This window comes from Bos taurus, chromosome 2 (assembly GCF_002263795.3).
Source record: "Bos taurus isolate L1 Dominette 01449 registration number 42190680 breed Hereford chromosome 2, ARS-UCD2.0, whole genome shotgun sequence".
In the NCBI taxonomy this organism is placed as follows: Eukaryota; Metazoa; Chordata; class Mammalia; order Artiodactyla; family Bovidae; genus Bos; species Bos taurus.
In genome coordinates, this window is record NC_037329.1 from 6,608,292 (window position 1) to 6,632,385 (window position 24,094).

Below are 24,094 nucleotides of genomic sequence, written 5' to 3' on the forward strand. Positions count from 1 at the left end.
AATGAGGGTGTGGGAAGAGAGAAGTGGTATATACTCCAAAACAATGCTGCCATGACCCCAACCAAAATCAATCTACTTTATGTTTCCAATAGTGGTATCAAGGAATATTTTGTGGGAATTAATAATCTTTTAGCACATTCCCCATAGTTTCATTTAAATAAAATTCCTTTGTAGGATTGTTATGAAAATTAAAGGGAATAGTCAATCTATATAAATACTGTAAGGAGACTGCATAGAATTATTAGTTATGGGAGTAATTGTTATTTGTTTACCACTTCTACCTCACTTGGTAGTCATTCCCATCAGTTTGCTGATCACTTGTTATTGTTTATAATCCTGAAAATTGAGAGTTCACAACTCCAGGGGATGCCGTACAAAACCTCACAGTAATTGTAGATGGCAGTAAAGTGCACCGAGGAAGGAGTATCTTATTCTGATTCCCCAAAAGTTGCCATATGGGCTAGCTGTGAGAGTGATTTCGTAAAATAATACTTCCATTATTTAAAGTATATTAATTTTTTGAATAAGTAAATATTATTTTAAACATTTTTTAAATTAAAAATTTTAAACCCAGAAATTTAAAGCAATTGTAATTTAGTTTTCCCTGGATTATATAAAATTAGATAATCAGTTTTGGGTATTCAGTTTTTCATTCAAATTAAAGTGACTGAAGATATACTCATTTTTCTCTGTACTTAAAACTGATTTATAGAACCATGATACACTTCTATTATCATAGAGTTAATATATATCTTGAGTAGTTCTGTTTCCTATGTGTAAATAGCACTATTTGCAGAGACTTAATTCAGCTGTAATTACAGAAGAAGAGAAAATATGCCCATTGTAAGGAGATTCTCCTCTCCTTTCTTTTTACAGAAACTTAAGTTCATGGTAGAACTGCAACACTGAAGCAAAATCCTCTGAATAAATGCCTGGCAAACTTTGCCATAACTTTAGCCACTGGGTCTGATTTAGCCCTGTTTATACCCTGTGAATTTGGCATAGCTTTGAATCATGTGTAAAAGCCCCATTTGATGCCAAGGTCATAGTGGCATTCCTGGTTGCCTCAGAGCTCTCTGATATACCCCAAACCTACCAAAGAATGACTTCCTGAATCACCCCGCCAGGCTCCTCTGTCCATGGAATTCTCCAGGCAAGAATACTGGAGTTGGTAGCTATCCCCTTCTCCAGGGGATCTTCTTGACCCAGGGATTGAACCCCAGTCTCCTGCATTGCGGGCAGATTCTTTACTCCTTTGAGCCACCAGGGAAGCCCAAATTGAACTTGGAGGCAACTAATCTTCCAAAAACTTCTGAAAAGGGGGATGAATAACCCTGACCAGACAGGACCCCCAAGATGAGTTGTATTCTTGTCTGCACTCTAAATTCTGTTGCTAAGTTGGAATTAAAAAGAGGCTTTGGCAATGGACATTTAGAATGAAGTCTTTCCTTCGTTACACAGTACATAGATTCATATCAAGGATAGTTCCCTTTGTTTGATCTTTCTTAAACTTCCTTAAAAATTCGTCTCAGTAATTTCACTACTGCCACTTCAAATATAGGAATAATACCTTAGGGAAGGAAGTCCCACTTTTTGTTGCATTTTAAATTCCTTTAAAAATGCTGGGTTTATACTTGCATCTCTGCTGATATTATTTGTTATACGAAGGAACTGATTAGGCTTATTCCTGCATTCCTTTAATAAGAGTCGGAAAGCATTTGCATTGTAAGTTAAGTAACCAAGAGCACTGGAGCAAGCCATGCGAACCTAAGCGAAGAAAAAACAATTTCCCCTTAAACATTGAGCTTTGTTCTTAAAGTATCTAACCCAGTGTGCTCATTAAATATTTCATAGGAAATCTCTGTAGATATCATACAGCAAATACGTATGTCAGCTGATGGCAATTTATAGACAGAGGCATAGCCGTATTTTTCGGGAGGGCTGTGAGTTGTCATTGATTTCGAGTAGTTGTTCTCAGTCCTGGCTGCATTTTGGAATCACCGGTAGTTTTTTTTTGTTTTTTTTAAAGCCCGTCAACTAAATACAATCTCTCTCAGTAGAATCTGGTGTTAAGTGCCACAGGTGATTCTAGGGCAAGTAAGAACCTTTGCGTTTGAACTAAGATAGTAGGTCTCCGTGTTCACTGTGAATTGGAATCACCTGGATAGCTATGAAAATCTTGTCCGTATTCCACCCCCTAGAAACTGATTTAATTATTTTGGAGTGCAGGGAACTGAATATTGGGACTTTTCAAAACTGCACAGATGATTATAATATAGGAAACTAGGTAAGAAACCAGAGCATAAGAGTAAGTTAAAAATAAGCCACCCAAGGAAGGAAGCAACTCAGTTATCCACTGAAAGAAACAAGCACAAGTTCCAGGCCATGGGACTCCAGGAAAAGTAATCCTTCCTTTGAAGGAAATACTCTCTGCATTTCACTCTGAAGTAATTAGGTTGTTCATATAATAAAGTACACCCCTGGGAAGTTCTTAGGAAAATCTCTTCGTGGTGGCATAAAAAACGTTGAAAAAATGAATGTAAACCAAACCCATGCAGGGTACCAGAAGGCTGACATATTGGTCTTTACGTTGACATACGACTTCTGTCTATGCCCCCAAATCTTCCATGGCTTGCACAGTGCTTCTGGAGCAGCAGCCTCAGCTTCTGGGAACACGTTAGAAATGCAAACTATAATGCTAATTCTACACCATAATGCTAATTCTACACCAGATCAGAAACTTTGGGAACGGAGGCCAGCAGTCTATGGTGTAACGAGTCCTCCAGGTTATACAGCCTTATGGAGGAATACTGCCTTAGCCCTTCCAGGAAAAGCAAAAGAAACAGAAGCAACACTATCATAGCCAACTGGGCTTCACACACCCTCACTCTTAACTGTTGGGCAGGTAAGGAAAACGTTCCAATGGATTCCACTTTCATCATTACAAATAATCACAGAAATGACTGAGTGACTTTAATTATAAAACATTTTATAAATAAGTATTTTTGTATCATCCATGTACTTATTCGTGGACTGAACCTTAAAGCCTGAAGTTAAAACCAATGTGCATATTTTGTGGGAACCAGAATTGTGAATGGCAAAGGTAGGACTAGAAAACTCATAAAATTTTGAGTTAGTAATATGAACTGTTAATATTACATAACACTCAACCTGTGGAGAAATTGGCCCACAGAAGTGAGACAGAGGCAAATTATTTTTAGGATATTCTGTTTTAGAATTGCTTTTTCATACCTCTTCTTGTCCCGAGTACAAATGATAGCAGAGCTGTTGGATTGTCCCTAATGTGGTAAATGCTTCTGGAATACCAGCTCTAGAATGAGCCAAGGTAGCTATTAAGTTCCCTATAAATTAAACAAGAAAAAAGGCATGTGTCATTTAATTGATATAAACCAATATACTGTGCCTTCATTCATTTGCATATATGAAAGTATTAAAAAGCTTTTGAGTCACATCTCTATTAATGAAGAACTGCTGAGGAAAAATATGTGTGTGTTAAATATAAACTTTTCCCAAAATTATGGTTTGGTTTTCTGTCACTAACAGTAAAAGTTAAATAGGTTCATTTAAGTGTGAAGAATTTTGAAAAATCAGAGGTTGTCTTCCTCTTGGCTTCAGAATATATTTTATTTTGAGGTTTTATGTTTTTTAATGATTATGAACATAATGTTTGAACTATGTAAGAAAATTTAATGTCCTTTTTGCAATTCAAATGGTTTTGAGTTAAGAGCTTAATTATATTTGTAAAATCAAGCAATATATCGCTTATTGACATTTAAGATCATTGAAGTTCTTCCCATAAAAGCAGTGTTTTGAGATTGAAGTAATAAAGTGATCTAGTAATTAAATAACACAGAGAAGGCAATGGCACCCCACTCCAGTGCTCTTGGCTGGAAAATCCCTTGGACGGAGGAGCCTGGTAGGCTTCAGTCCATGCGGTCCCTAAGAGTCGGGCACGACTGAGCGACTTCACTTTCACTTTTCACTTTCATGCGTTGGAGAAGGAAATGGCAACCCACTCCGGTGTTCTTGCCTGGAGAATCCCAGGGACGGGGGAGCCTGGTGGGCTGCCGTCTATCGGGTCGCACAGAGTTGGACACGACTGAAGTGACTTAGCAGCAGCAGCAGCAGTAATTAAATAAAGGTGCAGCTACCAACTTAAAATTGTTTCATTACAATTTGTGTTTTATTTTTAGAGATTTCATGTGATATTCTTTCACAGTATTGTTGCTGTGTTGGAATAAGTGTAACACAATAAATCTATTTTTACATTTGTGGGTGGATACTTTATTGAGGTATTCACTGAGTTTTTGTTCTCCTTTTGTTTTTTCCAGCCTCCATTAAAAAGCCAGAAAGACTTCTGTATTTATGGCCTCAGGATGAGTTGGGTGGTATGGTCTAAACCAAAAATTATCTAACGATAACCTTACTTTCAGGCTTATATTTTCTAAAGCCTGAGTTTATAGAAGGGGAGGAAGGGAAAAAGTGTCTTTAAATTTAGGGAGTAAGAAATGGGTAAGGGCAGAAAATCTAAGACTAAAACAGAGAGCAGGACTTTTTGTGAAGAATGGCTAAATGGTACACATAGGAAAAACTGAACTGCTGGCAACAGAAATATCAGCTTATGTAAAATTTCTGTGCTTTTGGAGCCTCTTCTGGAAACCATACCAACCTGGACTTGAGCATATCACTTATTTCACTTTATCCCTGAAATCTAAATACCTGGCTTTGCTTGAGAAATCCAAGACATGCATATGACTCTGGAGGTGCATATGACTCCAGTGATGGAGTGCAGAGAAAGCCAAATAATTTTTGAGATTCAACATCTACCAGCCTCGGAAAATTAATATTTGAAAGCTAAAATAATACGTCATTTCTTGCACAAAGGAGTTTATGAGGTAAAATTTAAACCCACTACAATTGTTTTTCAGAGTCATAGAATTACTATGACTATGAATGTCATTTAGATAAAATATATTTAATAGCTTATATTAAACATGTATTTTTTTCTGGCTAATTTTTGTTTGCTTGAATTTACCTTACACCATACAAATGTAACTTTGTGGCAGCAAGTGAAATTTTTTTTTTGGTGTGTTCAATAATCCCTTTCAGTTAAAAAACAAATACTTTATTTTTTGGTAGCTGTCTGTCCATATGGCTGTCATTTTGATACTGTTTTATGTTGAATTGAGCGTGATAGATCAAGCAAACTAAGATATTTATCATCTGGAGAGTTAGATCTGGATAGATACAGTCAAACAATTACCACTAACTGTGTCAAGAGTGCTGCTAGACCATTTTGCTCTGCTACATCGCATAGCAACATAGAGAACTCAGACATTGGCCAGATATGCACATTTAGTCAAAAGGAAACAAACAGAGGTTATCAGCATAAGTCTGCCAGTATGACTACAAATTAGTGTATAAATTTTGTGGTTGGTAGTTCATAGTTGAATTCTCATTTTACATTCTGAAAAAATTAATTATAGGTTTAAAAAAGTAATTAGGAAATCAGAAAGGCTCTAATTGGGGTGCAGAATAGACTTCATTTCATTCCATGTAGACTTAACTCTGGAGTTCCACGTAGACTTACATGAATTCATTCTTAAAACCATTTGACAGAGTATCAGGCTTATTTTATTACTCCTCAGATTACCAAAAAAAAAAAAAACACCTTTTTTGAAAATAGTTTTATGTGGATATGATTGACTTCTAGTTATTTCTTACCTGTCAAGACAATAGTAGTGGAATCAGCTGAATATAGACTGTCAACTAAAATAGTAACACCTCTTGCAGTCAAAGTAATGTGGTCCACATCTATAATGACTTTAGCTAATACAATAATCTAAAAATAAAAAAAGCAGAGACTCATTGAACATTTTGTACTCCGCTTCTGTAGTTAACCTTTTATTTCTGAGGGGATGCTTCTCAGGAAAGTAAGAGGGTCAATTTGGTATGATCCAGTAGAAGAAAAGCAAGCTGTGCGGCGAGGACCCAGAGTGTGTTTCCCTATCTGATTACTGAGTAACCATCGTAGGCCATATTATCCTTCCATCTTCTTTCCACAATGTTTGCAACGTTTGCATCTGTAAAGTATGGGTTCACAGAAAACACTTCTCCTAAAGGTCATGAGATAGACAAAGAGGAGAGAATAAGATCAAGAAGAAGCCAGAGACATATGGTTGTCTACGTGGTTGAAGAATCAGGTGATCAGCTAGAGATCCGCAGTTAGAAAACTTGTTTCTCTACCTCCTGCCTGATAAAATAGGGGTGATGAAAATAATACTACCTGCCTGTCAACCTGATGGGGTTGTTTTAAGCATCAGATGAGGCAAAACCGCCTATTAATTTGTAAAAAACAAACAATAAAACCCACATCATATTGTTTAGTCACTAAGTCATGTCCAATTCTTTTGTGACCCCGTGGACTGTAGCCCACCAGGCTCCTCTGTCCATGGGATTCTCCAGGCGAGAACACTGGAGTGGGTCGCCTTTTCCTCCTCAAGGGGATCTTCCTGAGCCAGGGATCAAACTTGCATCTCCTGCATTAGCAGGTGGATTCTTTACCACTGAGCCACCAGGGCAGCACCTAACCTTGTAAAACTCTACATAAATGAAGGACTCCTCATAAATAATGGAATGCTTATGAGGTGGAAGGGGGAGGTGTAAAAAATACTGTGAATTTTACAAAATCAGTTAATATTTTCCAGATCCAATGTTTTTTCTAACTTTTCAGTTTTCACTAGAAAGATACATTGATTTGAAATTTTAACCCTCAAATTTATACCTGAAATGCTGCCATTGCCTTCTCAGTTTCAATTGTTGATTCAAGGAAAGGTTCAAAAATTGATATGCTCATTTTTCCATTTTCCAATATTAAGTATTGTTGAAAGCGATTATTGAAGGCAAAAAGGGTTAATGCATAGCCTGCTCGTAAACAAATATCCTGGAAACAGGAGAGATGCATTATCTTTAGTTTACTTCATTTATCATGTTACTCAAGGCAATAGGTTTTGAATTCTTGCATATTAGGATACATTTCATTCTTATCTCTGGGAGTAAAATAAGACATTATTAGGGAAAACAGGTAGTAGAGTTGCCCCAGAGTGTTATTGAACAGATAAAACAGAGAATTAGGTAGTGGTAATCAGGGAAAAGAGAAGAGAAAAAAATTTTTAATTTTTAAATGGAATGTTAGATTACTGATTATATAAATGAATACCTAAATGGTAATAAGAATCTCCATAATTGTATTAACCTTCAACTTTTTAAATCATATTTTTATTTCAACATTTCAAAATACAATTGATAAAAAATTAAAATTTCTCTTGTATAGCATGATATATATTGAATTTTATGCATTCTGAGATGATACCGCTCATTTCTTAAATTTACTTATAAAATTCTGCTGCAGTCTAAGGGAGAATAAAAAATGATTTCCTTTTTAAAAGTCGAATTTTAACATTCTGGGACTGGGCACAGAGCAAAAGTCAGTTTTCCCTTTGGCAGTCCATTTGCCAAAGATTTACAAGTATGGTTGATCTTCTAGAAAGACCCAAAAGATAGAATCTTATCACTAAATCTTATTTTTAATATTTTATTTGAACACTGTGATAGAGAGAAAACCATTATTTTCAGTGTGAGAGAACATTAATCTTAGTGAGTTTTCTTGTCACTGTTAATCATATTAAAATGCTATAGGTACCTATGAAATATTCACAGATAAAAGTATATGATGCCTGAGATTTGCTTCAAAAGTAATATATGGATAGTGAGGGAATATATAAATGAAATAACTGCTGAAGACAGGTCATGGGAATATGTGAGTATGCTACTTTGTCATTCTATTTGTTTGAATTTTTCCATAATAAAAAGTATGTACTCACCAAGTACTCTGATACAAAGTAGCTCCAATACTTTAGCCACCTGACAAGAAGAGCCAGCTCATTGGAAAAGACCCTGATGCTGGGAAAGATTGAGGGCAGGAGGAGAAGTGTGCGACAGAGGATGAGATGGTTGGATGGCATCATCAACTCAATGGACATGAATTTGAGCAAACTCATGGAGATAGTGAAGGACAGGGAAGCCTGGCGTGCTGCAATTTGTGGGGTTGCAAAGAGTCCAACATGATTTAGCAAATGAACAACAACTTACAAAGGAGTCCCCTGATCACAGGCAAGAAGAAAGGTATTAGGTATGAAAGGGAAGGGTCCAGAGAGTGGCGCAAGTGGTGACAGCCCGGGAGGGGTTGTAGAATGATGGAAAGTAGAATGGGCAGAGGGAAAGGGAGAACCTGGTGTCCCTGAGGAGCGCGTTAATGAGAGTAGCACGCAGATGGAACAGAGTAGAGGGCGCACACGTGGTTTAGAAAGTCAGATGATTCCTACCCTATTATTGCCCATATTACAGCAGCCCTGCTCATCTTTTTGTGTACTACAGTAGAGTAAAATTCTGTTTAAAAAAAATAATGCAATGACTTCATTTCTCCCCTTTACCACTCCCCTTTCTTCCTCAACATCTCCCTGAGCTGAGACATAATTGGCAATGTTCTTTCCTTACTGCCCAATGCACTGTAGAATAGCAATAGTTTGGGAGTTTCTCTATTTCTCTAGGGTTAGTGTGGCCCATGGACCAGTGATAGTTCACAAAATAGTTGACAAAAGGATTATACAAACTGAGAATACTTAAAAGAAACAGCTCTTCCTTACAGTTAAATACCAGTTAATAATAAAGGGAAAAAATTTTAAATCACCATTAGACATATCACACTAATTATTATTGCATCAATGGATCCTGAAACCAGTGAGCAAAAGTACAATGCGTAACACAGTATTTGCATAGTCTCAGAGACACTCACCTCCAAATACTTGTTCATTACAAAGGGAAGAACAGTAACTAAAGGGAGAAATATGGAGACACCACTTTAACCAGGCACCCAAAGTTAACGCGGCCAGTTATAAGACATCGTGTACTCCCTGCAGTGATGCACTGGGAAAGTGAGTGAAGACTATGGTGTTCTCGACCAAAATGCATGACCTCAGTTTAACCATGAGAAACAGCAGATAACTCAAATTGAGGGACATTCTAGAAAACAACTGGCCTGGACTCATCAAAAATATCAGTCATGAAAGGCAAAGGACTTGAGTGTTACAGATTAAAGGACACTAAAGAGACATGATAACTAGATGCCATATGGGATCCTGCATTGGATTTTGGAATAGGAAAAGGACATTGGTGAGAAACTGGCAAAAGTTAAATGAAGCCTGCAGATTAGCTAGTAGTATTGTGTCAATGTTAATTTCCTGATTGACAGCCAAGAAAGCTGTGTACTTTCAGAACACTCTGTACTATTTTTGCAGATTCATGGAAAGTCTAAAATTATTTCAAATTTTACAGCTTGGTTGCTTTAAAATTATCTCCTCATAACAGATTGCTGGGGAAAAAGCTATTCCTTTATCACAAGTAGTTTGCGAACCACCACTCTAGAATACTGGGTAAGAAGAAGATGACTGAAGATTGAAAGGTCATAAAATTAAGTTGAAATCTGATGCATCCAGGACAGAAGAGATTTGTTTTTTGGCTTGTCACCAAGCATTAAAACGGCTACATTTCAAAGATGAAATACGACAACTATGAAAAATATGGAACAATACTATTACATCATTACAAACTAACAACCGACCAAAGATATTTTACAGTTTTAAAATAATACATTTGAATATTGTATGAAAAAATGAAATTTTAAGGATGTAGTCTAAAAATCATTTTCTTCTAAATGAGCTCTAACATTTCATAAAGTTACTACCTTATCTTCTGAGTGAAGAAGATAAAGGACATCAGCATAATCAAATCCTTCATTTTCTTGTAATTCCTTCTGTAGGAGATCATTCCTTAGGACAATGCATGCCAAGGAAAATGCCACTTCAACCTACATATGTAATTTTCAGAAACATATTTTTCACTCATGGTTTATCAAATGACACATTTCATCATTCAGATATTTATATAGGATATACCAACTCAAAGATACCATAGAATACCATTAATTCCATTTCTCTGACTAGTATTTAGAGAGTGGCAATTACAACTTCTGGAAAAATCCCCCTCATAATTTTTAACAGCTGAGAAAACAATCTTTCTGTGTACTGTGCAACCACAAAGGTCCGTGTGAGGGCACATGGGGAGGTAACCAGGGCTTGCAGTGCGTGTGAAGAAATTTATCATAAGTGCATAGCTGCATTCCTTCTACATTAAAAAAAAAAAAAAAACTTTTTTTTTTTTTTTAATTTCCTAGCATGGTGCTTGTTAGCTACTGACCATTGAGATATAATGCTCTAATGGAATGCTTTCAACTGAAGCAAAGCATTGGGGAATAATCCAGAGGAAGTTTTCTTCTTCTGGTTCTGGAGTTGTTTAAGGCACATTCTGAAGCCCTTTAAGGAGACTGTTAATGAACCTTGGTATTACTGGGCTCAGTAGACAAATTTTTAAGTACTACACCATGGATTTCTATACAAAGCATTGTGAATTCGAAAAGCATGATTATTATTGCAAAATATTTACTATACAATCTTACTTGAGGAAAAGTTTTAAAATGTTAAATATTTATGTTCTGTTTTAATAAGTTTAACAACTCATTGAAAATATATGCTTAAATATAGACACAACTGAAGTAAACTGTTTTGCCATGAAAATGTACATTTTTAAATAAAAAAATGTATTCTATATGTCATTTTCCTTAGTCTTGAGAAATGTATTTGTACTTTGAAAGTCAGTGCTGCTGCTGCTGCTGCTAAGTCGCTCCAGTCGTGTCCGACTCTGTGCGACCCCATAGACCGCAGCCCACCAGGCTCCCCCGTCCCTGGGATTCTCCAGGCAAGAACACTGGAGTGGGTTGCCACTTCCTTCTCCAATGCATGAAAGTGAAAAGTGAAAGTGAAGTCGCTCAGTCGTGCCCGACTCTTTGCGACCCCATGGACTGCAGCCTTCCAGGCTCCTCCATCCATGGGATTTTCCAGGCAGGAGTACTGGAGTGGTTGCCATTGCCTTCTCCGGAAATTCAGTGCAGTTTTTATATATAATTCAAGCCAAAAAGTGCTAGCATGTGCCTCTTTGTTTCCCTAATCAACATCTGTAATGACATAATCTCTTTCATGGCAAGAAAAGCCAGATAACGTATAACATCTTTTCTGATAGCAAAATAACAAACGCCTTCCTTAAAAGAAATCATGCTATATTTACTTATATATTTTCTTCATATGTTATATTTATTTTCTGATTTCCAGCAGAGCCCTTACCAAATTTTAAAGAGAAAATAAATTTTTGTCATTATAGTTTGTGTGGCCAAGTATAGATGTCCTGAATTTCTAAAACCTTGGTAAAGGATTTTAATACATGTGAATGTCATTTTACTAAAGGCATTTAACTAGAAGTAAATAGAAGAATGAATGACTCTGCAGCAACTCGTAGTAACTCCTAGCAGTGTCCACCCTTGAGAAAAGTATTGCTGCCAGCCAACACAGGTTGCTTGATGGAAGGTAGGGCTGTTCTGATGGTGTAAACACGGACAGGATTCATTTATATTTGAGAAATTTTACTACATAAATCACACATCCTCCTTATCCCCACCCAGGTTTAGCAACCAGTATCTGAGGAAGAAGGGAAGAAATTCTATGAATAATCAAATATCTGAGGAATAAAACTTCTTTGATAAGTAAGGACAGAAGACTAAGGCTCTCTTGTTAAATCTGAAGAAACCACATTTTAATAAAATTTAGTAATATCTTTGCTACTATCTTTGTAGCAATTTTTTTCACTTTAAAAAGGGGTTTTAATTTCCTTCATATTTTTGTTTTTGGCATTCTAGTCTTAAAATCTAGATAGGAAAATTAACCCAATTCCCCAGAATTCAGGTTTTTTTTTTTTTCTTTTGAAGTATCAAAGAATCCACAAAACCTCTTCCTATGGCAACGGTTTTCTTTAAAACTTCTGGGATTTTGTGATTTTGTGTTTGTCAGAAAAAACACAATTCTGTAAAGCAATTATCCTTCAATGAAAAAATAAATTTAAAAAAATTAGGATTTTGCTTTAAAAGGTTAGATATTTTTATTATACTTCTTAGCTTGCCTAAAGATAAAAATTATTCTTTAAAAAGTCATTTATGTTAATTTTTACCATATCACACAAAAGTCTTGTATATACCTTAATATTAGGAGAAGGGTGACTTCTCAGTAGTTGAATAAGTACTGGAAAGGCATTTTCATCTACAACAAATTGTTGACTAATGGGATTGCTTGTATGAGCGACACCTGTAAGAACCCACATCTCAATGAGATAACGTTTTTTCCATCTTGGAAATGTTACAGTCAAACATAGCTCAATCTGTTTGGTTCTCAATGTGTCCTAGCATAATATGGTTGGTAAATTACAAAAGGAAATGCTTTATTGACACTGTTTTACCTTAATTAACTTTTTAAAAGGCAAAGTGAATAATCCTGGAAAATTTACGGTTAGAACAGTTTTCTAATAGTCACAAAACTAAGAAATTAGAAGTGCTGGACTATCAGGGAATAATAATGTAATAGCTATCATTTATTTAAAAAAATAATTATGTGCAAGGTACTTCAGCTTATAGCTGCTACTGTTTTCCATTAAAAGTTTGTTTTTATAAAAATAACTTGAGTAATCACCTGGTTAAAATTTCTGGATTCCTTAAATACTCATACTAAAAAGATAATCTTACTTCTTCTAAGCATACTACTTTAATTTGCAGCTCTAATCTCAATTAAGAGACTCAAATCATCTTTCTAGTGGACATGAACGAACAATTTAAAATTTGTTCTTTTACCAATAAATGCCACACTACAAATACAGTGGGTTTACATACTTAAATATAAGTACAAGATTGGGCCCCTTTAGGAACAATGAAGAGAAAGCACCTACTTACTATTACCCGGTGCTTGAAGTTTGAAGCAACTAAGGGAATAGGGAATAGGAGCAGGGAATAGGAACAGCAGAAAACACTTTTGTTTGCTTACTCCTTGGAAGGAAAGTGATGACCAACCTAGATAGTATATTCAAAAGCAGAGACATTACTTTGCCAACAAAGGTCCGTCTAGTCAAGGCTATGGTTTTTCCTGTGGTCATGTATGGATGTGAGAGTTGGACTGTGAAGAAAGCTGAGCGCCGAAGAATTGATGCTTTTGAACTGTGGTGTTGGAGAAGACTCTTGAGAGTCCCTTGGACTGCAAGGAGATCCAACCAGTCCATTCTGAAGGAGATTAGCCCTGGGATTTCTTTGGAGGGAATGATGCTGAAGCTGAAACTCCAGTACTTTGGCCACCTCATGTGAAGAGTTGACTCATTGGAAAAGACTCTGATGCTGGGAGGGATTGGGGGCAAGAGGAGAAGGGGATGACAGAGGATGAGATGGCTGGATGGCATCACTGACTCGATGGACGTGAGTCTGAGTGAACTCCGAGAGTTGGTGATGGACAGGGAAGCCTGGCATACTGCGATTCATGGGGTCTCGAAGAGTCAGACACGACTGAGCGACTGAACTGAACTGAGAGAATAGGAGCAGCAGAGAACACTTTTCTTTCATCGTTTCCTACTCCCCTTTTCCATTGGCCACCAGGGGATGCACACAAGCAATAATTACATGAATATTCTTCATTCAACACACAAGTATTGAGTGCCGGGTGCACCAGGCACTGAGGTAGGGAGTGTTGCATGCATATTATATGAAATACCTAAGATAAAATTGGCCAAATATTGTGCAAGAATTGTACATTGGAAACTATAAAACATTGCTGGGATATATTAAAGGCCTAATTAATGAAGAAGTATGTGTATTTATGGAAAGGTTGATTCCTTTGCAAAGAAAGGAACAGCAAGACCTGGTGGCCACTACATAAACAAAGAATTTCTATGCAAAGAGAATGGAATAGAAAAATGTGCCGCAACATTAGAAACACTTCTATATCTTCGAAAACATATAGTTCCTAAGATTCAAAATAAGAAAAATTTTTCTGTTAAACTTAAAAATAAGAGATTGCTTTAAGTCAAAAGAGCCAAGGCTCATGGTCCTCATTTCTCATTCTAATCAGAATTCAAAGCAAGACTGATACACTATGCTTAATTACATCAGCTCTACTCATTAAGGTCTTTGAGAAATAAAAATATTATAATAACAGATTAGATATGGTTAAGGGCTGCAACAGTAGGGATAGAGAGGAAGAGTAGTACCTTACTAATATTTTTAGAACTGAGAATAAATTTACAAACCAATACAGATGGACCCCACTGCTTTGATGACGCTCAGCAGCGTGCCATCGGCTATTTTACTAATCCTTAGTAAGCGGACCAGTGGTGCGATCCCATTCCCTTCACATATTTGATTCTGGTGGATCTTGCTGTCCTTACTTAAAGCTATGACGGCTTCACCTCCTGACAAAGAAAAGCAAGAAACATGTCTAACCCTCCAAAGTCCTGTTCTGTATTGTGTAGATTTATGCACAGAACATAACTTACCAACATACTGCATTTTAGCTGATGGTGACAAAAGCATATTTATGATAAAGTTGTATCCAATCTGTTCTGCCATATACTTTTGTTGTTTCAGTGTTTGTCCTGCCAAGGCCCAAAGTGCTACAGCTCCTTGTTCCTTAACATCTATTTGAAACGCCTATAAAAAAAATATTCCATTCAGTCAATGAGGATTTACTGAATACCACAGGAATGTGTGTTTAATAAAACGTTTATTCTAGAATTGGCTTTAGTTTTCTTTTCACTTAATTTAAATTCAATATTGGATACTTTAAGAAAAATGAAAAGTAATAAAATTCCTACCTTGAGAAGTTTTAAAAGATATTTACTCAATGATTTTTCTAGAAACGCTCTCTGGATAGCAGGGTTGTAACTTGCCAGTGCTTCCACAGCCATTGCACCCTTCACTTGGACACTAAGCTGCTTTCCTTTAAACAGAGCCACCAGAGGAGGAATGGCTCCTTCCAGAGCCATAGCATCCTGAACTTCTTTATTGTCACGAGCAACCTCAGCAATTGTAACAGAAGATACAGCTGTCAACACATCTTCAAATGAATTCAAGAACCAGTTAAATAAATCTTTTAAAAAGTAGGAATATAAGCATGCAGCATATCACTAGTTTTCCATATTTAAAAGTCAAGTTTATAGAGTCTAGAAAATTTAGAAAATAAAGAAAAAAAGAAATAAAACTCTTCAGACTTTACCACCCAAGCACAAACATTCCATGTAATATCATCCACTATTTTTGTAAATATATAATATATATTATATAAATATAGATAACGTTGTGCTTAGTCACTCAGTTGTGTCCGACTCTTTTGTGACTTTATGGACTGCAGCCCACCAGGCTCCTCTGTCCATGGAGATTCTCCTGGCAAGAAGACTGGAGTGGGTTGCCATGCCCACCTCCAGGGGATCTTCCCAACCCAGGGATCGAACCCATGTCTCCTGCATTGCTGGTGGATTCTTTACCATCTTAGCCACCAGGGAAGCCATAGATAACTTTGGATAGTGTTGTACTTAACACAGTTGTACATAAACACAGTATCCTGCATTTTAATTTACCAGTAAAAAAAAATTTCTCCCATTCCTTATGAACATCAGTGTCTCCTAAATATTCCATTAATGCATGTCTCACATTTCCTTAAACATTTACATGTTTAAAAATAATGGGTTGTTTCTAACTCTTCACTGTTTTAAACAATGCTTAGGAAAAATCTTGGCACATTTCCTTCCTGTCTGTATATTTTTCCCCTTAGCATAGAGTCCTAGGAATTATTGGAATAACTGAATACATTCATGGTAGATTCATTTTCATTTTTCCCCCTTTTCTCTTTTTTAAATTGAAGTATAGTTGACATACAATATTATGTTCGTTTCAGATGTACAGGAAACTACCACCTCAAAAAGTAACTGTCTATTCCCATACAAAGTAATTTCAATATTATTGACCACATTCCTTGTGCTGTATATTACAGCCTCATGACTTATTTTATAACTGGAAATTTGTACCTCTTAATCCCTTTCACTTACTTTACACAACTCCCAAACCCCTTTGCCTGTGGCAATAACAGTTTTTTTCTCTGTATCTACAAGAGAAAAAGTACACTCTTTTCTCTGTATCTACTTTTTGTTTTGTTTGTTCATTTGTTTTCAGTTTTAGACTTCACATATAAGTGAATACAGTATTTCTTTGTCTGACTTATGTCACTTAGCATAATACCCTCTAGTTCCATCCATATTGTTGCCAATGGCAAGCTTTCATTCTTTCTGTGGCTGTGACTATTCCACTGTGTAAATATACTACATCTTCTTTATTCATTCACCTGTCAATAGCCACTTAGGTTGCTTCAATATCTTCATTATTGTAACTAATGCTGCATGGAACATGAAAGTGAAAGCCGCTCAGTCCTGTTTGACTCTTTATGACCCCATGGACTCTACACTCCATGGAATTCTCCAGGCCAGAATACTGGAGTGGGTAGCCTTTCCCTTCTCCAGGGGATCTTCTCAACCCAGGGATCAAACCCAGGCCTCCCGCATTGCAGGCGGATTCTTTACCAGCTGAGCCACATGGAACATAAGGGTGCTTTGATCTCTATAAATTAGCCTTTAAGTTTTCCTTGTGCAAATACCTAAAAGTGGATTTGCTGGATCATTTGTTAGTTCTATTCCATGTTGGCTGTACCAATTTACATTCCCTCCAACAGTGCACCAGCGTTCTTTTTTCTCCACACCCTTGCCAACGCTTGTTATTTGCTGTCTTTACAATGACAGCCCTTTGGACAGATGTGAAGTGACACCTCACTGTGGTTTTGATTCACGTTTCCCTGATGGTTAGTTATGTTGAACATCTTTTCATGTGTCTGTAGGAAACTGAAACTGTCTTAAAGGGTGCATGCAAAATCTCACACGCTCGGAGGCCCAGTGCAGAGAGGCAGCAGTGTGAAAGGTGCCTGGGTCAGACCTACTTGCTCATCTTGGAGAGCCTCCAGGGGAAGCAGGAGGCAGCTGGCACTCCACAGGGGAATGAGACACAGAGACAGCTAGTTCTGTGATCTCCCTCCACTGTGCTGATGCCGGCGGGCACATTTTGGAATCCTCCTTCTAGCCCATCAGTTGGAGAAGGCAATGGCACCCCACTCCAGTACTCTTGCCTGGAAAATCCCATGGATGGAGGAGCCTGGTAGGCTGCAGTCCATGGGGTCGCTAAGAGTCAGATACGACTGAGCGACTTCCCTTTCACTTTTCACTTTCATGCATTGGAGAAGGAAATGGCAACCCACTCCAGTGTTCTTGCCTGGAGAATCCCAGGGACGGGGTAGCCTGGTGGGCTGCCCTCTATGGGGTCGCACAGAGGCAGACACAACTGAAGTGACTTAGCAGCAGCAGCAGCCTATCAGTGCTAGGGGCCTGCCCCTCCCCTTCCACCAGCTTGCCTGTACCAGTTAATGACAGGCCTCGCAACTAGCTACCCATCAGAATCTGCCCTGCCCACCAGTTGCCCATAGCAACTACACAAGGCAAGGCCTCTCAGCCAACGAGACCAGAGGCCAGCCATGCCTACCAGTGTGCCTAGAGTAGCTGGCCCCACTACAACAGGAGGGGGCATACAGCCCACATAAGGGCTGTATTGAGCATCTAGGTCTGATGGCCAGAGGGTAGCCTGAGGCTGGACTCCATAGGACATCTCCTACATGAGGCCACTTCTCCAACCTACCCAATACACAGAAATAGATTCAGAGAATTAGGCAGAATGGGGAGACAGGTGAATATATTCCAAATGACTTTATGAATTTGTAACAAAGGAAAAGAACTTTCAAATGATTTCACTACATGAAAGAAGTTCTTAGATGATAATTGCTTAATTTGAAGTACTAAAGTAAAAGAAAACCTTCTGCAACAAACCCCTTATCCATAACCTTGTCTTACATTATAGCCAACATAGTTATTCTGTATTCATTCTTAGAGAGCTAGAATAGAAAAAAAGATGATAAACTGAGCAGGAAGGAAAACATACAAGCTTTTCCCCAATTTTTTATTCCTCCTGCTTTCTCCCAATTTTTATCTCCCCATATGTGGGGGAAAACCACAGACTTGAAGTTCACACTGTTACGTGTATGCTCATTGGGATGAGAAAATTCTGACAGAGTCTAAGAGACCATTTGCAGTAGCTGCAGAAACTGCCTCATAGCTTCTGGTGTTCTTGGTATTTATATGCACTTCAGAGTCTGACAATTAGCCTAATTACCTCCTTATCTTGAATTTTGATATCCAATATCTCACAACAAATCTAAAGTCCTTATGTAACCTGAAAAATAGCTTCCAATGATCAAAATGTGTCTTATTCATCTAAGGAGACGTCTACTGGCATCCCTGGGCATATTAACTACATTATTTTTATTACTTGTGCCAATGTTTCCATTTTTTTAAATGTCTAGTTCAACATTTTTATACTTAATGGCTTTGAGAATCAATTCCTTTTATAAATCCAGTGGTTTAAATTTAAGTGTTTCAGAAGTTAAGTTATATTACACATGTCTAGATCCATCCTAAGTTAAATCCAGGACATCTACTCATCAATGACAAGTTCAAACCTTTATTTGCTTCACTTAATATTTCTGGTCACTTTAAAATATATAGAAATAGAGACTTACCTGAGTCAGAACTCAGAAATGAAATAAGGTATGGGATGCCTTTATGGTCTCTCACTGCTCTTTGGTTATTTTTGTTTCCCATACATAAGACCCGCACACAGTTCATCACATTTACTAGCACGCTTTCTATGTCTAAGTTTAAGAGATTTATCAGAGCTGGGATTCCATTCTAAAAATAAAATAGTATTTAATTATAATCAAATTTATTTAGGAGGTCTGCCATCTTTATTTAGAAACACAAGTCTATAATCTTTCTTGATATAAATATCTGCTTATTTAGGACAGAACAATTGCCCATAAACAAATGTGTGTACTGCTATGGTACATGAAGTGACAGTTGTCACAACTTTGAGCATGTCTTGAGCTTTAATTTTAAGGTGAGTATTCTATAAATATATTTTCTCTCATTTTTGGCCATGCCATGCAGCATGTAGGATCTTTGTTCCCCAACCAGGGGTCAAACCTGCATTGGAAGTACAGAGTCCTAACCACTGGACAGCCAGGGGAGTTCCTATAAATATATTTTCAAATAGCTTCCTTTATACCAAAATAATTTGAGGCTGCAAGTTCACTGTAACATTTAAGTGTCTAAAAGTGAAACAACTGAGTAATATCAATTGAATACAATGCCCATTTGGAAATATCTGTCATTGTATACATTGCACTGGTAATTGGCAGTTATATTTATATAACACAAAATATTCTTTTTAAATGTAAATATAGTTTACTAATTTTAAGTGGAGTAAAGATGGCACTTCTCCCTACTAGCAGTAATAATGAAAGAATATTAAACAAGACAAGAAACAGAGGTGTAACATTATCTTCAATAAAGCTAGGAGACATCTGTAATGCTAAATGATAATAAATGTTTATGAGTAACCAACAGAGCGCCGAAGAATTGATGCTTTTGAACTGTGGTGTTGGAGAAGACTCTTGAGAGTCCCTTGGACTGCAAGGAGATCCAACCAGTCCATTCTGAGGGAGATCAGCCCTGGGATTTCTTTGGAGGGAATGATGCTGAAGCTGAAACTCCAGTACTTTGGCCACCTCATGTGAAGAGTTGACTCATCGGAAAAGACTCTGATGCTGAGAGGGATTGGGGGCAGGAGGAGAAGGGAACGACAGAAGATGAGATGGCTGGATGGCATCACTGACTCGATGGACATGAGTCTGAGTGAACTCTGGGAGTTGGTGATGGACAGGGAGACCTGGCGTGCTTCGATTCATGGGGTCGCAAAGAGTCGGACATGACCGAGCGACTGAACTGAACTGAACTGAACTGAACCAACAGAGATGAGAGAGATTTCCCATGGCCACTGGCTACAGGAAATACTGGCAGAACACAGTTTTCTAAAGTAAATGGCTCTACTTTAAGGGACAAGGAAAATGCACACACACACAATTCCCTGTCTGGAACAATAGGAATGGGCGTGGAGGATGGCAACAGGATCTTCCCTGGACCAGTTAGTCATAAAGTGTTGAGAGTTAAAGAAGGCAAGGATGAATAAAGAATTATACTGATAAGATATTTAGAAGAAGTAGACTTATTGGTGAGATAAAAAGAAAGAGACAGATTTTTACACTGTGGAGGAAATAGAAACGACATGATGGGTACTGTATCGCTGTCAGCTAAGGGAAAGCAAAGCTGAAAGGCCCCATGCATACAACCCTGCAGCCTATGTCATATTCTTGTAGCCTAGAATATGGACCTGAGCTCTTTCCCACATGCATTTCCTGCAAATAGCTAGATTAGAAAGAACGTATCTCATTCAAGCTGCTGCTGCTGCTGCTGCTAAGTCACTTCAGTCGTGTCTGACCGACTCCGTGCGACCCCATAGATGGCAGCCCACCAGGCTCCCCTGTCCTTGGGATTCTCCAGGCAAGAACACTGGAGTGGGTTTCCACCTCCTTCTCCAATGCATGAAAGTGAAAAGTGAAAGTGAAGTCGCTCAGTCGTGTCCAACTCCTAGCGACCCCATGGACTGCAGCCTACCAGGTTCCTCCATCCATGGGATTTTCCAGGCAAGAGTACTGGAGTGGGGTGCCATTGCCTTCTCCGCATTCAAGCTGAGTACTGATCAAAAAGGACCTAGAACGGGATCTGTTCAAACATATTATAAGAGAAAAAATAGAAAGAACTTATGACAGATAAAGAATGCTCATCAGAAAAAATATATCACAAAGTATACGAAAAACTTTAACTGAAAATGATTTTGATACTATCAGTGAAAAAATTATATTAGGCAATCACCTTTATAAAACAAGGGTGCACAGAAGAGACAGCAGGGCTCAGGGAAGATTTTTTGAGACAAGGGGCAGTGAAATGAGTTGGAAAAGCCCAGGAAAGATGTGAAGAGATATAAAAGATAAACAGTAGTCCACACAAAAATAAATAAGGCCAAAAACATAGCAAGAGACAAGGAGGGTAGGACTGGGTGGGGGGAAATGAAATAAAATCAAACAGCGGGACTTCAGGACAGGGTTGACACACAGCCCTCACTGGGCCTGTTCTGGGCACAGAGCTCTTGTTCTCGCTCTTGTTCACTTTGGTACTCATGGTATTGTGGCTGGTTTGCTCTTTGCATCCTCACTGAGATTGGAATTCTCCCCTGGGAGTTTATGAGGGCCACTGCAGAATGAAAAGGGCATCTTTCTAGCTTCCATATGAGAGAGTCACTCAGTCAAAATGATGTTCTATGAAAAGAGCTTACGTGTTTGGCAACAACATCCTTGTTTTCAAGTTGAGCGATGTCATATAGAATGACAGCGCAGCGAGAGTGTAGTTCAGGTTCCTCAGAAACCAGTAGGTTAATCAAAGCTGGAATGGCTCCCGCCTCTACTAAAGCATGCACTATACTTGGGTGGGTTGAGATATTACTCAATAACCCAACTGTTTTGCACTGTAATTTTATTTTGGAGCCTTTTAATAGATTGATTAATGCAGGAATGGTGCCTACAATGAAAAGATCAAGAAAGAGCATGGTTTGTAACTATTTGTAGCCAATTTATCATGATAGACTTAATATTTATGGGCATTGCCATATAAACAATTAGCAAATAATTTGATGAAATATTTATAAAATTATCATTTGAAACCACACCAATGCATGTTTCTGTCTTATCTATAGTATGGGCAGTTCTCATTGTCTACACATTGGATTTTCACACAGCACACAATCATACATTTCATATTGGCAACCTAAGCCACCTTTGAAACACTGAATTTTGGCTTAAGATAATTGAAAAATAAATTATTTTCACTACCATATGGTAGAGTTCACTTTGGTTATCGCATCAACTTTGCGTGGCAGTGGTATATGCAATTATTTGAGTACTTTATTATATTTTACCCATATTTTATATAAGTAGCCGTGAAAAATGAAAACACTTGGTTCAAAGATAGAAGTCAGTGGGCACGGTGAACATAGAAAATATGGCTTCAGTTGGATGCTTGTTACTTAGGTTCAGTGTGAAGGAAAAACACTATTCAAAAACTTTTTGTACTTGTTTTTAGGAACATGTTAGGGGACTGCCTATAACCTTTTCATTCATTCATTTATTCAATCAATCAATATTTCTGAAGCATCTCATTTGGGCCCAATATTCACATTAGAGTAATGGCTACCATAATGGATAGTGTAGATAGAATATTTCCATCATTTCAGAAAGTTACAATTGGTAGTGCTGTTCTCAAAACAATCCTATGAGGTAGCAACTATTTTACTAATGAGGAAATTAAGCATACAGAAAAGTAAGCAATCAGTCTAAGTTCTAAATTCAGAGCTAGTTACAGACCCAGGCCTGATCCTGTAACTGCTATTTTTATAAATAAAGTGTACAAATAGAGAAAAGGGATAATTTTTAAGTGAAAGTAAACATACGGGTAGTATGGTAAATTAATTTAATATCACTTTTAAGCTTGCAAAGTTTTAGAGAAATGAGCTTTATATAGTTTTTAGTCCTGTGCCACTTTCACTTGAAATATAAAATTCAAGGTTTACAGGTAAAGGGAATTATCTTAGAAAAAAAGAAAAATAGAAACTTAAGATCAACTGAAAAGTTTTCTTCACAATTAAAAATACGTTTTAAAGTTAGTGGGCATATGTCTGCATAAAATAGCATGAGTAAAAGATAGCTGATAGATTTTACATCACCTGCATCCAAAATACATTTCCAGTATTCATCATGTGCTAAGCAGATAACTTCTAAGGACATGACGGCCATCATCCTTCGCTTATAGCTTTCGCACTGCAACATTTCTGATAAGTATTCAACAGAAAAATACACGTTGTAATTTCACAAGAGGTAAGAGAACGGTTGACTCTGTTTCTGTATAGGCCAACTGAAGCCATGAGTTGAGATCACCAACATCACCATCAACTGCATTCTTTAAATTTCCCTCTGTGCACGTGAGGTGCTTAGACAGACTGAACACCCATGATCTTCAAAGTTTATAATCTATAGAATTAGCATAAAATATCCTAAAATTCTTTATCTTTGGCCTGAATGACTTAGATTGGGCAGTCACAGGGTTCAAAAATCATCTGGAAAATACTATAGCTCTTATGCCTGAAATCACTTGAATAAAATTTGAGTATAGGTTTTCAAGCATAGCAAAGTAAACTACATTACTGTCAATAAAAATCCGTTGCTTTTGTTCAGTTGCTAAGTTGTGTCTTACTCATTGCGACTGTACCACGCCGGGCTCCTCTGTCCACAATCTCCCTGAGTTTGCTCAAATTCATGTCCATTGAATCAGTGAAGCTATCTAACCATCTCATCCTCTGCCACCCCCTTCTCCATTTGCCTTCAGTCTTTCCCAGCATTAAATCATATATGAAGCTTTATACATTGCCTGAGTATGAAGAAGATACTTTTAAAAACCTTGAATGAACTTATACTCCAGATGGGAAATAATACAAATATACAGGACTCTAAACAATTTATCTGGTGCAAACAAAGCCTCATAGAAATATCTTCATTCATCTCTTTTTACCCAGCCCCCATAATAACAAATCTAGTCCCAGCTTCTACCTAGGTAGCTGACTCCATGGTATTCTCTTTTAAAATTCAGGTTCCAATCCAAGAGCTAATCCTGGAAAGTTTTAACTCCTGTCCATCAAGTCAGTGATGCCATCCAACCATCTCATCCTCTGTCATCCCCTTCTCTTCCTGCCTTCAATCTTTCCCATCATCAGGGTCTTTTTTCAGTGAGTCAGTTCTTCAAATCACGTGGCCAAAGTACTGGAGCTTCAGCTTCAGCATCGGTCCTTCCAATGAATATTCAGGACTGATTTCCTTTAGGATCGACTGGTTTGATCTCCTTGCTGTTCAAGGGACTCTCGGGAGTCTTCTCCAATATCCCAGTTCAA

The 24,094-nt window shown here is 37.6% G+C and overlaps 1 protein-coding gene across 9 annotated transcripts in view; it reads right to left on the bottom strand.

The window, feature by feature from the left end:
- ANKAR (ankyrin and armadillo repeat containing) overlaps nucleotides 1–24,094 on the bottom strand; it is a 54,482-nt gene that overhangs the window by 2,597 nt on the left and 27,791 nt on the right. For 4 of the 9 annotated variants that reach the window (XM_059877783.1, XM_024979745.2, XM_059877776.1 and 1 more), the window contains 12 exons: nucleotides 22,877–22,981; nucleotides 21,434–21,675; nucleotides 18,723–18,891; nucleotides 14,869–15,110; nucleotides 14,551–14,704; nucleotides 14,305–14,466; nucleotides 12,220–12,326; nucleotides 9,824–9,946; nucleotides 6,806–6,964; nucleotides 5,746–5,863; nucleotides 3,253–3,362; nucleotides 1,571–1,767 (listed from right to left, as the gene is read on the bottom strand). In XM_059877783.1, coding sequence (XP_059733766.1) covers nucleotides 1,571–1,767; nucleotides 3,253–3,362; nucleotides 5,746–5,863; nucleotides 6,806–6,964; nucleotides 9,824–9,946; nucleotides 12,220–12,326; nucleotides 14,305–14,466; nucleotides 14,551–14,704; nucleotides 14,869–15,110; nucleotides 18,723–18,891; nucleotides 21,434–21,675; nucleotides 22,877–22,981 — 1,888 coding nt within the window. Of the gene's footprint in view, nucleotides 1–1,570; nucleotides 1,768–3,252; nucleotides 3,363–5,745; nucleotides 5,864–5,909; nucleotides 6,138–6,805; nucleotides 6,965–9,823; nucleotides 9,947–12,219; nucleotides 12,327–14,304; nucleotides 14,467–14,550; nucleotides 14,705–14,868; nucleotides 15,111–18,722; nucleotides 18,892–21,433; nucleotides 21,676–22,876; nucleotides 22,982–24,094 lie in introns of those variants that run through there. The other 5 variants (XM_059877788.1, XM_024979753.2, XM_024979747.2 and 2 more) reach the window with 4 other exon arrangements.